At 33.3% G+C, this 16,590-nt stretch overlaps 1 protein-coding gene across 6 annotated transcripts in view; it reads right to left on the bottom strand.

Annotated features, from left to right (window-relative positions):
• Window positions 1–16,590, bottom strand: part of LOC140670002 (uncharacterized) — a 60,093-nt gene that overhangs the window by 24,012 nt on the left and 19,491 nt on the right. For 2 of the 6 annotated variants that reach the window (XM_072900323.1, XM_072900318.1), the window contains 2 exons: window positions 8,894–9,287; window positions 5,657–5,800 (listed from right to left, as the gene is read on the bottom strand). In XM_072900323.1, the coding sequence (XP_072756424.1) occupies window positions 5,657–5,800; window positions 8,894–9,200 (451 nt within the window). In that variant the 5' untranslated portion in view covers window positions 9,201–9,287. Of the gene's footprint in view, window positions 1–5,656; window positions 5,801–8,893; window positions 9,288–12,546; window positions 12,720–12,764; window positions 13,065–13,571; window positions 14,048–16,590 lie in introns of those variants that run through there. The other 4 variants (XM_072900320.1, XM_072900322.1, XM_072900321.1 and 1 more) reach the window with 4 other exon arrangements.

Raw genomic sequence — 16,590 nt, 5'->3', positions numbered from 1 at the left:
TTACTTGATATCCGCTGTCATATGTTTATGTGTCAATCTGCAAATTGAGTCGCAAGATCTACCATCTTTTTTATTATATATTCTCTGTATCATTAGATCTATTTTTAGATCATTTTTTCAGAGCTCTCCTAATATTTATAAGAAAATTTAATAGTGTTTTCATAGTTTTAATAAAATATAATAAGTAATAAATACTCTCCATACATTTTTATTTTATCTTTTTCCATCGTATCAATTTATTTTAATAATTATTTGTATGTTTATGATTATTTTTATTTAACATTTCCCAACAGACATGTAATTATATTCTAAATGTGACACTCAATGTACACATACATACGTACATATAAGTTTTCACAGAGTCTGATACAGCCTTGTCAGATTATCCTAATAGTCTTATCAAGTTACTCTCTATAATGTAAGTAGAACATATGTCAAAGTTGTCACGGTCATAGTCCTGCTGTAGTAAGCTGCTGACACTTAATTCCGGCTTATTAAACACCATGAACTATCTTTTGCCAACGTAATTTAATGCCCAACGTAATGTAATGTATAATCTGTATTATCGATGAATATATGTGTGTGTATATTACAGCGCGCGCGCGCTATATGTATACTTACAATAAGTATACATATTAATTATCATCAGATAAAAAATTTTTCTGTGTGACTTCCATGTCGAGACATATTCAGATACCTAAAGCTATTAACGGTCGGTCTTTTACAACGGACGAAAATGTCAGCATGAAGTGCACATAGATACATCATATTCTCTTTTTCTCTCTTTTTACATGTAGAAACTACATTTATAGTTTTATACTAGCGCTGATGGCGCAGATTAGCTTCGTTTTCATTTAACTCGCTCTGATACGATTCGACATTTGTGCATCTATAATTACCAATTTAAAAACTATAGCAGTTACATATGCACACACACACACACACACACACACATATATATATATATATATATATATATATATATATATATATATATATATGTTGGAATATTATGTGCGTCATAGAGAAGAAAAGGAGCGAATAAAGAGCTAATGACGGTGAAATAATGCATTTTCCGTCGTTGCGAAATTTCAAACAATCCTGAAAAGCTTGAAGAAGTTAATTAAAACGTTATTAAAGCTGTCGAAGAATTAATTGCGCGAAAGGAGAAACAAATTAACTTCCTGCAAATTACTCGTCCGGAATCTAAATATTGTTTTGTTCCAACGTATCAGTTGCGAATGTGTCGATGAGGATTTAGCGCCTACTGTTTAATACAGTTCTTCCTTCGTTAGTTTAGCGAACTAACAATAAGTAACGGCCGCGCTTCTCGTTCGCAATCGAATTTCATTTGTAAACAGTAAAGTAAATCAATTAGTTAAATGAGACGTCTTCGTAAGACGCTTTTCCTGCCGTTCGCACAACGATGCATAAATCTTTGCCAATGAACCTTTTGTGAAAAAAACATTCACTGCGCTAATCACAGCAGTAACAATAACAGTTGCAATAATCGTGATAATCACGTAACGATAATGATACGCTATTAGTGCAAACGTGATATACAATAGATACTCTAAATACAATGAATTCCCCATTTTAGACGATGTTAGACCACATACAATTTTTATACAATTATATTCGGCGGAATAAAATTTTGCCGAATAAGAAAATTTAGTTATCTTAAAAAATTTTACGTATGCGATGTACAATGATTAATAGATTTAAAACTCAATGATTTTAAGAAATTATTTAAAAATGTATTATTTTAAAATTATATTTAAAATTATATATACAATATTTTTTCTTTTGTATCTTCTCTTTGCGAATATTGCGAGTTATAATAATTTTTATAATTATTTATAGGCAACAGTTTTAACAGAATAAATATATAACACATTATATGTATATATAGGGTGTCTCGCGAGTAAACAGACAAATTTCTACAATGTATTCTAGAAGTCGTAGAAATTAAGTAAAAAGTTTATGTACATTATAGATCAATTCAGCTCAGTTATCGAGATATTATAATAAGAATTTTGTTAACAAATAAATAAATAATTTTATTAACCTTTTTTCCGTACTGATACGTTACTTTCGTGATTTTTCTAGCTGCGTCAATTTCTCGAAAACGAATAATCATGAAACAATATATTTAAGCAAGTTATTTTTTAAATTTATTATTTTAGTCTTTATTTAGAAGGATCAAAGAAAGTATATAATTTTTTTGAGATTTTTTTAAAACAATTTTACATATTAATAAACTTATCAAAAATATACTGACTCACCTACGGTTAGAAGGTGTCAAAAATAACAGTACGGAGTAAGAGTATACGAAATTAATATTGTAATAAATCAAAAATACCAGAGATTTATAATTTTTACAGAATATTAGTTTCTAAAGTTATAAATCGAGGCATGTTTTAAAAATAATGTGACTTTACTTGACATTTTGAAACAATACTAAATGTATTTACAAAAGTAGTAATAACAATGTATGATTATAAATTTAGCATTACTAAAACGCCAATCAATTTTAAATAAATATTTAGGGTGACACACCGCGTATCTAATAAAAACTGATATCTTATAAAACGAGGTCGGGAGTCGTTGTCAGAACTTTGCGTTACTGACGAGAATTAAATCCTTTATATTTAAATAAATGAGTCGAATTGATTTATAGTGTACGTAAACTTTTTTGTTTAGAATAATCTCTGGAACACTAAATTATAAAAGTTATCAGTTTACTCACGGGACATCCTGCATATAATATACATATACATATATACATTTACACACACATGAATGCTGGCGTCAATGCAGTATCTTGTAATCTGCGCAAATGGAGTTTGTTCAAAACAGAAACAAAAAAATGAAAAATACTCTTAAGTTTGCACACAATCTATCTGATAGTATAGCGAAGTTTACGAACTTTCTGCCGATCTTCCTCTCACCTTTTTTTCTTAGCAACATATTCTTTCAGCTACGACTTCCGAACCGCATGACTAGGCCGAGAACTCATTTTCATAAGAAATGCGAATAGGAAATGTAGGAAGATCCTAGTGTCTTCACAGCAGGAAAAATGTCATCAGTGAAAACATCGGGATTAAAATGATGAGCATCAATTTTAATAACATTCTTTTTCCATGGTTTTATCCACGTAAGCATGGCCATTGTAGAACGTAGTCATTGAATACGATAGAGTTACATATAGGGCGTACGAACGGATAATTTCACACGTGCGATTCGCGATCGAGGACGAGGAGTTTGCGAAACCGTATCCCGTAACAAAACTACGTCGGATTTTTGAGCATTTTCAAACAGAGAAAAGTAATTTCCTTTGGAAATAGCCCGGCTTCGCGCGAAGGTTGACGATTATCGAGATTCTTTTTTTGCCCGTCGCTGCCATTGCGCAGTTTCAGTCTTTTTTTACGACCGCGATTTTTGTACAATTCCGAGAATATTTCTCTTCTGTCAGACCGTTAAATCCCCTTCTCGCTCGGCACTCGGAACATTACCGGAGTGTCGGGCGGGTTAAGAGTTAAACTTGAGAATCTCTTGCCGCCGACTTAATCCCCGAGATTGCGGAATTATTATCACTTTTAGGAATCCGTTCAAAGAGCAGCGTGCACGGCTACCATTTACGCGGGATTTTAGCGTGATAACGTCTCGTTTTTCCAAAACGATTTATCTCCGTCACATAATTATTTTACTTTTTCGAGTATGCGTAAGCTTCGATTCACATTCGCACAGTATATATCCATGTACATTTTAATAATATCATCGTCCAACTTTTTGTCGCAAAGCGAAACGGTCTGAAAGCACGAAATTTTTCAAAAATCCTTTTTATCGAGTTCTTTTTCGAAGAGCAGAGAACGATCGTTTTTCAATGCAGATATTTTATTTCATAATTTCCTTAATTAGAGGGAAAATGATTGATATAGCGCACCACTGCAGACTAGCAACAGGTACAGGACTTTTATACCATTTGGCGTCAATACGCCGATATGCTTCCGCGAATCATCAATAACAAATATTCAACGAGAAAAAGTATTGAATAGTCGCGTATTATGAAATGCTAAATTGCAACCATTTCAATTTTATAAAATTTTTATAGCAATATATCATTATACAGATGATAATAATTACACTGATTATATCGCAGATTTTATAAATAAATAATTTTGTCTCTCTATTATTTGTGAAAACCTAATCATTGCTTTTCGTGATTAATAAAAAATTCAACGCGTAGCTAGAAATGTATTAAAATAATACGATTGAAAGAAAAAGGTCTTGTCCATTTTTCCGCTGCTGTTCATTTCAGCTCCGAAAAAGCTATGATCTATGTCTATGTGGAAAAGTATTCTGATATAAGTATATATTATCGGAAAAGTTTTCCAAACCATGGTTTACGCTGTACGTATAACAACGAATTCGCTTTCAAAGATATTCTATAAATCCTACTTCGAAGAGGTCGCAGAGGATAACGCAAAATTGGATACAGCAAAAGGCATAAAAGGATAGAGTTGAGGCGAAATTGAAGAAGAATCTTCGAAATCAAATAAGAGAGACGGAAAATGAGCCAACATCAGAGGGTTCGTTTATAATAAAGAGTTTCTCTTGACAAGAACTTGGCCATTGTCGGAATGCTTCGAGAATTAACTACAATTAAGACCGATTTGCCGACGGGCACGATACTTTACTTTGGCGATGGTAGATATGCGAAAAGACGATAAACTTTCGGGCGATACGCTCTGCGTACTTTAGCAACTCGCTTTGTTGCGCAAACTGTGGCACAGTACATATACGGGTACCGACTGCTTTATGATTAATCTTGGCATACCAACAAAAGGCTGCATAGAAACAGCGGCGTGTGATTTAACGATATTATTATATTATTATAATATTACGAATTTATTCATGCTACATCGCAGTGCATTTTCATGTTATATTACGAACAATAGTATTAATAAAGTTATTAAGCAAATTTTTATGTGTGGAATTTGCCGTTCTATTTATTTTAATTTATTCCTATTTTATTCGTGAATATTTATTGGTCAGTCTGTATTTTTTTCATCGGATATTATATAAACCATTACCTATGTAATTTATCAGCAATATGTGTGGTATATGAAATGGGATTTTCGAAATGCATGGATTGCCGGAAAGAAATAAAAATTGTTGATATCATGTAATATCATACATGATAATCAATATCACGGGTTTCGATAGGATGAAGCATTTAAATCTTTATCGAACGATTCAAACGTCAAACACAATTACATTGCATAAATTAGTCTACTTTCTGCCTATTTATATTAATTGGATTAAATACCCTTATAAATACACAACATTATACGATCATTAAATAAAAGCAGCATTCGAATCTCCGTCGAGTGGTTCAGAATAATAAATATACTAATTACATATTAACATAATTTTTTTCCTTTTTATAGTAATTGGATAAATGTAGCAATAATTGCCAATAATTATACACCTGTTCGATAATATAATACAATTTAAAATATGTTGCGCGATGAAAACATAAGCTTTTGCAATAATATTTGCGAAAAATTAAAGCGATTAAGGAGGAAAAATTCTAGTAATTCTTTTTAACTTTAGTATATAATCTCTAACAGATTATAGAGTTGTCGCTCACCGTCAATGTCTATTTCCTGGAGCATCGTTCTCAATTCCTCCGCTCTCGCAAATTGTCCCAAGGACCGCATAACCCTGCCGAGTTCTTCTTTAGTAATAGTTCCATCGCCGTCCTTGTCAAACAGCCTGAAGGCCTCTCGGAATTCTGTCGAGGAAAAAAAATAGTGTGAATAACTCCGTTTTGTTTTCTTTTCTGGACGTAACTGAAATTATTTCATCTCTCCAATATCTCTAAAAACATTTGACAGCTGTACAATCGTACGTATAAAATATTCCAATATCTATTGCCAAATTTTACTCATTTACGATGCAATTTTTCAAACATTTTTATATTCTTTTTTGACAATTTGATATTTATACGCTTTGAATAACTTTTTTGAATGCTGAATATTTTACTAACTACTGTGACATTAAGCGTGCAGTCTCTCTAGAATTGTCTCTTCTTTATTCCAAGTCGGTTACTGATGCCGGTTAACTGACTATAAAGGTGGTCGCTAACAGGTTGAATTCCCTGAGCGAATTTGACGAGCTACGACTGTACAAGCTGTACGGGTTCGGTTCGACGGTGCTTGACTCGATCGTTTAATAGCCTCGTTTCTCGCGTCATTGATTCCCAATGCATCTGCACATTACACGTGTCTGTATATTCACGCACGATTGCTGCTTTGAGAATGAAAGCTTCGAGTCTCGACGTGATCGACGATTTCATTGTGTCTTATGCCTGTATTTATGATTAGTATCTTGAATCTTGTTTTACAGTTAGTTAGAATCTTATATCAAATAAAATACTTAAAAAATGTGAAATTTTACATCTTACAATGCAGACGATTCAGTAACCGCATTTTGAATAGAAATTGAGTTTAAATGAGAAATTGAATAATTCTTCTCTCTTTTATTTATAGGATTTTTAGTCACTTAGGAACATGTTATCAATCTTTGCTTTTGTTTCCTTTTTTCATTTTATTTTCAGAAATTTTTGCAAAATTGACGTAGATGATATTTGACAGAAAATCTTTAATTAATTCTCCCCTTCCACAATAAATATTATTGATGACACAAAATAAAACTATTGCGGTGACTTTTTCTCAACAATTGACTACTGAATCGTATCGGAGAGATAAGTTAAGCTTATGTCCCAAGGCAAATTTTATTTGAGTTTTTCAGTTGACTGGGAAATATAAATATGATTTCACGAGTATTAAATCGTAAGATTCATCTATAATCGCGCGCGCATATCACGTTTCAAAACAAATATCTTAACAAGAACGTGATTATATGCAGACTTTAAAGCCGCATTCTTGTTACAGTTGCGCGATTTTTTAAATTAAAATTTATTATCGAAGTATTTTAATGCTCTAAACATTATAATAATTAAATAAATATTATACTAAATATGGTTTTGAAATATTTGGACAAAGTTTAGGAATAGTGTATAAAAATTTAATGTAATATAATATATATATATATATATATAAAACAGTAAATTAATAAAGGACGAAAAATAAAATATTTTTATTCTGACTTTTAATATAAAGATCAATGCAAAAAAAAATTTTTAATTTATATAATTCATATGGTGTTATTAGATAAAATGAAACAATAGCATGTATTTTTCTGTTTTTTACTTTACGATTCCAATTACTGTCAATTGACAAAGCCAATATTCATACAGATAATAAATAAATAGTATAGATACTTTTTTACATGTACTTGTTTCAAAGGAAGTCTTTTTAAGACATTTTTAATAAACAAAGTCTTATAAAGTCAGAAAAATATTTTCTTTTTGTAACAGATTGTGAACAAAATTTAAAGCTTGTAAATTTTATTTTTGTAAATCATTGCATTGTGCTTTCAAACAAATTTTGAATATATTCGATAGAATTGAAAGGTAATCGATCGCATAGTACATAAAGTTACGCCATTTAAAACAAAGTTTAACAAACAGTTTGTTTGTAGTTGGACATGTTCAATCAAAATGTTTTTAAAGCAAACTGTGTGATGAACGCCTATTTCAAACTTTAAGATAATCACGAGCTCTTTAAAGAACATAATTTCTAGTTTAAAGGAAACTTTGTTTAGAATTTATAGCCATGATGACATTACAATAAAAGTGAGCGGTAAAACTGTTTGTTTAATCTTAATATATAATAAATACTGGTAAATTAATATTACTTTACAAAATATGCTACAAAATTCAAAAGAAAAGAAAAATTATTTATATTCTCATTTGTATTCTATTCGTATTTTCGCGTTTCATTTATTTAAAGAAGTTGGAAGCATCAATTTTTTGATCAAAAAAATTTTTTCTGTTTGATTTCAGAGAATTTGCGATAAAAAATTCAAGGATAGCTTAACAAGAATAATTAAATATGAAAAAAAAAAAAGGAAAGTACTACACAAAATGTGAAGCGATATTACAGGCATTAAGTACAATGCAATTTTTTTGACGTCGATTGGAAATCACTATTCGTCCTCATATGAGTGGAATAATATTTCCCATATTTATAAAGGCAGAAAGAAAAACAAATCGCGCACGTGATAGACAACACGGAAAAATCTTTCGACGTCTGCTAACACGATGTATGTACGCAACACAAAATTATTTATCTCACGTATGAATCTGTTCGATCAATTGGAGCGATTTTCCATTCTCGAATGTGTGTACGTTCCGTTAAGAGCGATAACGACGAAAAAATAATGACTGCGAAACTGAATAAAGTCACAACGCCGGCGCGAAGCTATACGACATGCGAACGTAGTTTTATCGGGATTAACGAGTGATGACATCAAACAGGTGAGATATCGTTCCCCCAGGCGTACCAAATTGAATCCACCAATGTATCTCCATCATCCAGAATTTGACGCCACGCGATCAAATCAAAAGAGTAGAGATGAATTTATATAGCGACGTGCTAATCTTGTAATAATGAACATGAAATTGCTTTTGCTTAAATTATTATTCTGATATATTTCAAAGTTTAAAGTTCAAATTTTGTTTTTTTTTTTTTAACAAACATATCAGGGAAAAACAATTTTCGGAAATAAATAAATTCCAAGTTTCAATATCAGATGTTTATAAAGCGTTATATCGATCGTATATATAAATCGCATTTATGACACCAAATATACGGATAAATTGCGCAAAAAAGATTGTTTCATATGAAGCAAAACATATTTGTAATAAAATTAAACTGGACAGTTTTAATCATCGATCTTTTTTAATACAAATAACACTTACCTTTCATCTGTGACTTCGATATAGGCGTCTTGCTGGACGAAACGCTGCTCGTCGATGATCGCTTTGGCGAAGCCGGCAGAGATAGAATGTTCGTGGAGAGGTGGGTTTTACCATTGAGGGGCGACAAGGGCGCGGCAACTGTCGTCATTTCCGTTGTCTGCATCAAAGATAATTTTTGTGATTGCTGCTGCTGTCGTCGCTGTTGCAGATCCATCGAGACATCGGCGGAACATACTGTTGACAAGTTCGGCGACCCCGTAGGAATGATCGGCTGCAACGTCGACGATGTCATCGATGATTCCGTCATCGTCGTCGACGTCGGCGTCCGTGGGGGACAACCGATGTCCTCTTTCCCTTCCGTGCCATCTCCTGCCTCACCGCTGCTCTGTCTCGTCTGCAAGTAATTGAAACTGCAATGCACCCACCCTTAGGAGATTTCGCATACAAACACGGATGGAGATTCGCAAGCAAGCGACTCCGAATTGATTTGACGTTTACGCCAAATAATGAAGACGCGAAATTGTTTTCGTCAAATTTTATTTCGTTAGTTTTAGCACGAGTTAATTACAAATTAATTATTACCATCTTTGGAAAGAGTATTGATAATTTTCCAAATTCTAAATCTATTTTAACAAATAAATTGTTATATTTCATGCTAAAGTATGATTCTTTATCAAAAGTATATCTCAGTTTTTCAGAGATGTAATTTTTTAAATATTTATAAATATTTGTTCTTTGAAAAAATATCTCTACATGAAACATGTTTATCGTATTATACTAACAATCTTGATATGGAACTTTACTCAAAATTTTGAAGGAATAAGAACCTATTATGTTTGAAAGATGTTTTCTTTGAAGGAGTGCTTAAAAGCTCAATTGTTTATAGCCTCTTCCGTTTCTTTTTTATTAATATGTCTTTCAGGCTATAACCTAAAAGACTTCTATAACTGTAATATTAACCAATAAACGTTGAGTGACAAGCAAATCGCTTAAAGTAAAGCTGCGTTAATATTTAATCCGTTTACGTTAGACGCTACTAAGTTACGCAATATAAACTTCTAAGATAGTAATATGTGAGAATATTTAACACTTTGACGCAGCTTTAATATCAGCCGCTTTTATGTCGGAAGATTTTAGAACCATTAAAATTTATTCAAATATTAATATGCAAAAGAGACGCGCGTATTTAAAATCTAAAAATATGCTAATAAAAATGCTTGGGCAAACTTTCCGTCCACTAACTTTAATAATAAAAAATAATGTAGAGAAGAAACTGACATTGTCAAAGTACCAGACTTTGCCATTCAGATCTGCAGCTATCCGCCGATCAACATCAATCCCGCGATAATGCGTAGAGCAAAGCTGACCCAAGAGAGGCGCACTTCATTATCGCAAAAGTTCGTGGAAGTGACGAGTGATTAACCGCTCACTCGAAAGAATGTAATAAAGCCCACGTATTCATCATTTAAATGCAAGAGCATCGCGAGCGCGCGATGTCATTTGGCGGGGTGATATGACGGGTAAAAATGCATAGACGTGATATCATTTTATTTGAGGGCTAGCAGATGAAGCAGGGGAGAAGAGAAGAGGCGATCTGGCAATAACCGTTCTGTTTTCGCTGTGGCCCATTGAATTGCCACTCGCTCTTTTTGGAATTACGATACTAACTCTGGTGAGAGTAAAAAGCACTTCAATCCCGAATGAAAGCGCCGCAACCGAAAGCTCTCACTATAAGCTTTTAGCTGGCGATACTTCTCAGATCATCAAAACGAACGAATCTTTGAATAATATGTACATAATTGTGGGCGAGTATAAATTATATAGCTTATTGTTAGACTTACGAGACATGATAATCCTATTTCGATTCTTATATAGAGATAGATAGATAGATAGAGAGAGAGAGAGAGAGAGTAAATCTTTCCGGTCTCGTGTTGCCGGACACGTTTTGTTATGTAACCGAGATCGACCAAGTTAATAGGATTCACACCGAGAAAATGAAAGGGAAACAAAGTGAAAGCCATCCGGTGGATTTATAATTAAAGATAGGGACGCGCAACAAATAGTAGCTCAAGATATCTGTCTTGTATCCAAATTTAAACGCTGTTTATCTCCTGCAGACATTTCAGGCTCGGAAAGCTGCAACCGAACGAAATGTCGTTCATAATTCGCGCAACAAATTCGTAAACGCGATATCACTGGGAAACACATTTGCATTCCTGGGAAGTCATTCTCGGAGATCAAATTGCATTTAGCTTCTTCCGAGAATGTCGAAATTATAGAGCGACATTTTCCACGACTGACACATCTGTCTCTTGACTGCGACGAGTCGTGGAAGGTGAGAAACTTCCGACGGCACTTCGACGAAGCGAATGAAATTCGAGTTCGCGTTGCGAATGTAGCAATATTTGGTCTTGATCAAATTTCACGAAGATTCCTCGACGTAGAACTGAAGGGAGAATTACGGTGGTTATGCAGCCGCGGGCGAAAGTTTCGTGGCCGAAACCGCGCACGAGAGAGAAAGTTTCCCGGACGCGCCTGATGATAAAATAGAGAAAGAGAGAGAGAGAGAGAGAGAAAAAACTGCTGGAAAGAGAGGAAAAACTTTGCGGAAGTTTTCCAGATTTTTCTCTTTCTCTTTTTCCTCCGGCCGGTGACAAAATTGAATCCTCGTTAAAGCGCCGTCACGTTCCGCCGATCGACATCGACACTTTCGTATCGCGCGCCCGGCACACAACCCAGATTCCTTTCCTTCCTTTCTTCCTGCCAGTTTAAATTACATTTCACTGCGTACCTTTGTAATTGCGATGGCAAGATAGCCAGGCAATTCTCTGTCCCGCAAAGAACGTGAACTGTTTTTGTATCACATTGTCTCGCGCAAGACCTTAATGTATGTGATAGGAGTTTAGCGACACATTATTACGAAATAAAAACATTCGTTGTACATATGTATATCTCGCGCGTGTTTACAACATACAACAAGCAGTCTCTCACAATGGATCTTTTTAATAATATTTTAATATGTAAATATGTTTTGTTCATAATAAATATAGTTAATCTACTTTTGCGATTATATCCGGCCTTCATTAACTTGACAATGTTATTTATGTATTTATTTCCGCTTGTAAGCAAGGAATTATGAAGCAAATTTGTAATGGCTATTTTAAGAGTCATATATTGGCGCTTAGCCAAGATTATGCGACCACTGTCCGCGCGAAAATATATGCTTTTATAAAAGCATTATGCCACATGGCGTTATAAAAAAGGCTAAGAGATTAAGAGGATATTATATTTTTATCTATATATTTATCATGCTTCCAAAAAGATAATATTAATAAGAGATCATGACACTTTTACGACACGATCCCATTTACATATTATAGGGTAATTTACATTCTTATGACATTTATTTTAATAAATATTAAATTGCGAGACTTCTTGATGTTTAATTGCGTACTGATTGTGTATGCAATGACAGCAATATGTAATGTAAAATGTGTAAAAATATATTTGTAAATATATGTTTATGTGTGAAAAAGTCAATTTGCGATTTACTTTCTAATATCATCTGTGGGGAAAAGGAAACCGCTGATGACAACGCAAAATCAAATCTTCCCCGCGTACGTCAGAGTAATTAATTTGATGTTAAAATTTACCACAGAGTTGTTTTTTGGTGTGAAACAAAGAGAATCAGAGTTGACTTGCGACTAGTATACATCCTCTCGAGCATGACGATATGTCACAGGCAAAACGGGCGCTGGTTATCGATATACGTATGTATCACAGTCGATCGCACTTCGCGTTTCCTCCTGCGAAATAATGATTTTCACTTCATCACCAACGGTAATCGTTGCTGACAGCCGGAGTTGGTTACCTTAATGAAAGTAATTGTGGAGAAGAATAGTTCAACGACGCGGCTGTGAATTTCTAACGCTTTTAATTGACAGCTTAAAGGAGATATGAAATTTCATTCATCTTCGCGCGTATTCTTGTTGAAGGACCTTTCGCATAACTCTGTTCCTGCAGACTTCTAAATGTTTCATTTCTGTTTCAAAGCGTTTCAATAAATTGTCAAGGTTTTTATGCTCGTTAAGTATCTTGACAAGTCTAGAATAAATTTGCAAGTTAAAATAAATTTACAAAGTGAAAATTAAACATAAAATTTCACGAAATTTTGTGATTGATAACAAATTAATTAACGAGTTTTATGTTGACTTCTCTCTACTGATTCTATTTCCTTCTACAAATTTTTAATTTTTAATATTAAACACTTAAGTAATTAAACTTTAAATAAGTTATGTTAAACATCCGCTTGAAATATTAACTGCAAAGTTAATTTTTGTTTTTTATTCTGACTCGCTACAAGTTTTATTAAGTTTATACAAGTTTCTATGTGATTAAAATTTTGTTATGCTAAGGTAAATTTCTTAACATGAAAAATGATAGAAATATTATTGGATTATTTATTGTGTTATTAAATTACATTTAAATATATTTTCTAGGACGTGCACCATATACATATATATATATATTGAGTCAAATATCGCGCGATGATATAACTCTCGCAAAATTCTCATATTTAAAAGACTTGAAAAGTTCTTAAATTCGAGGATGCGCGCAAGTAACGTTAGATAAATGGTACGTATTTTTACCGAGAGAACTAGGAGAATAATCTACTCACATTTCTCTGATTTCAAGAATATATATACCCGTTAGCTAACAATGACGTTGGCAGCGCGACGGTTCATATGACGTGCATTTTTGTTCCTCCGTGACTTTTGGAAAATTTTCAGAAAATTCTCCGAGTGCCGAAAAGACATAGAGTAGCCGCACGCAGACATTTCTCTTATTAGATTATCTCTGTAAACCGGGGCATCTTTCGAGCAGTATATCAAATATACTATATGTACCACTTCATCCGTAAACGTGCTGCACACCAGCAGATATAATCGACGTGAGCCGTTTTGCAAAAACGTCATATATATGCGTGACGAATTTAGTATAATTCAATAATCAAACCTGATTGCATTCGTACAATTGAATATATAATGTTTTATTATAAATCAATTATGTTTCGCAATATAATATATAGTCTATAACACAAAACAATTATTTATTAGTATAACAATAATGCACAGTATCAAAATCTGCCATAAACACGTGCAATGCAATCATGTTATCGATGTATGTGTGTGTATTCGCAATTGTTTCATATTTATTACAATAGTATGTATATATATATATATGTTCCATTGACTATTGTCCTGATTTATTATTTATTTGTTTTGTTAAAAAAATAAAATAAAATAAAAAATGTCGAGTTGAATCGTCTAAAACGACGTTGTTCCGATAGAAAATGGAATTTCTAATACTTGATCCTATTATTTGCTGGAGTAATAATTATTCTCGCAGAAACGAAGATTCAGCTGTTTTTCATGAATCCGTAGATTTAATTGTTTGTCACATTCTAAAATTTATTCAGCAGCATTCGTCGAGTCCGCTTTCATGGTTTGACATATTGAAAATTAATTCGCGATCGATTCAGAAAGAGGGAAAAGGGATACGAGGACGTGAATGCATCAGAAGCGCGACCTTCTTATCCATTGCCCTTAATTCCTTTCCGAATACTTTGCCGCCCACGGAAAACTTCGTTAACGCCGACGACGGCACTAATTGCTTCGCTTGATACTCGTCAGCTGGTAGGACAGGTAGGATAGGTAAGGCTGCCGTATTACAAGTAGATATCCGGTATCTCGTTGACTGCTCCCGGTTATGATCGCCATTATCCATCGACCAATCCTTGCTCCGTTATAACCCATCCCCTCCACGTTATGTCACTCACGTTTGACGAAGATCAGTTAAAAATAGAAGTTGAAACAGAGGACTAGGTCTCCCAATTCTCGAGTAATCGGATCGCGCGCGGAATGCTGACGTTAGCATCCCCGCGTTGCATAAACATACATACGTGATCAGGTTGGTTCTCCGTCGGAACCGAATTTGAAATGCGTCGCTCGATACGAATAGATAAACACGCTGCACGGAGGAGGATCGAGGATCGACGTACAGACGATCGATGAAACTGGTAAAACGTGTGAGCGCACTTCGGTTAGTATGACCGATTCGAGCGAGGCGCATTGATAAAAAGATGCGAACAATGTTTGACGGACCCCGTTCAGTTCTACTGATTCATAATGAAGCGCTTTTAGATTTTCAATGAGCGCTGACATTCTTTTATAAGAACGTGCTGGCGCGTGGAGATAAACCTCAAGATTAAAATTGAAAATCTGAAAAATTGAAAATTGAAAAATTGACGAGATTATACTCTTGATCGTGGAACTTAAATAATTTATAAATTTACTTCACGGCTGATAATTGAACTGTAATATACCTTTATTTCGTAATATACCTTTATTTAGTAATTAATGTAATTAACATAATAATCTTATGACAAGCTATAAATTTACATAATTAATGTGCAAATTTATAGTTTGACGTGAAAGTTGGTATCGTACTTCACATCAATTAAACACCTGTCCTCTTTAAAATGAATTCTTGTCCGATACATCGTCACAGGTACATCGAGATTTATGTTGTTAATGCAAGCCCACACAAGTTCGCTAATAAATCAAAGTGCTTTAAATCCGACATTATTTATTCTTTAAATAAATCATGAATACATCGCGATGACGAACAATTTTCCAACAAGTCTTCTCGTGCGCTGCCACCCGAAAATCTAAATACGCTTCGTAATTTGTTGCGGATCAGACGAGCGAAAACTATTTTCGCGATGGTAATGTTATGTACCACCTGCATAATGCATAGAAAATAAGAGGTACTCGTGTATTAACGTTGCGAGGTTGAGGTTGCGATTCGTTAATCCACTGGGGTTGCATGTGTGCTGTACTATATAAATAAAAGACTTACTTATTCATTCTACTAATCTTTTTACGTATATTATTTATGTGTAATGCAATTTAATACATCCCGTTGCAATTGGAAAGGCATCCGTAAAACAATTATGCTGGCTATTTTGTAAACAACACTTTGCAGTATGTATATATATACTTCATGGGTTATTTCAGTTCATTCTCTTGAGAAAAAGCATACATCGAACCTTCAATAGCTTGTAACTATTTTACATAATGCTTTTCTCAAAACAATGAGTTAAAATAACTAAAACATGGTAAAGTTAAACGTTTACAATTATCTGTAAAATTATGATATAAAATATGATTGCTTGGAACTAATTCAATGAAATCAGAATTATAACTCAAGAATATTATTGCAACGCAGAAATACGCTGTTACTCGGAAATATGGAGCGAAATAGATTATATGTTTCTATGATCTTTTGTTTTTACTTCCCTTCAGCACCGTATTCATCTTTAAAGCATATAGTATTGTACTTCGCGTATTAAATTTCTGTATATTAACGATAATATTATATAAACTAAAATCAGAAATTTCATTTTCTCTCTAGAATCGTTTATATGCAAACACCGTATATGAACGTGAAGATTAAAATATTTGTTGTAAAAACGAGTAAAATTTTGAGCAAATAATTAATTAAAGTTTCTCGTTAATAACATCTATTTATTTTACTTTAATTAATATAAAAATTATAAAATTAAAACAGAAAAGAATCAAAGAAAAAATTTCACAAGCACAGTGTATTTTTATTTTATTCATCGGTAATTTTAA

This window comes from Anoplolepis gracilipes, chromosome 10, assembly GCF_047496725.1.
Source record: "Anoplolepis gracilipes chromosome 10, ASM4749672v1, whole genome shotgun sequence".
Taxonomy (NCBI): Eukaryota; Metazoa; Arthropoda; class Insecta; order Hymenoptera; family Formicidae; genus Anoplolepis; species Anoplolepis gracilipes.
Note: the sequence above shows the minus strand (reverse complement) of the source record. Positions and strands in the feature narration are given on the sequence as shown.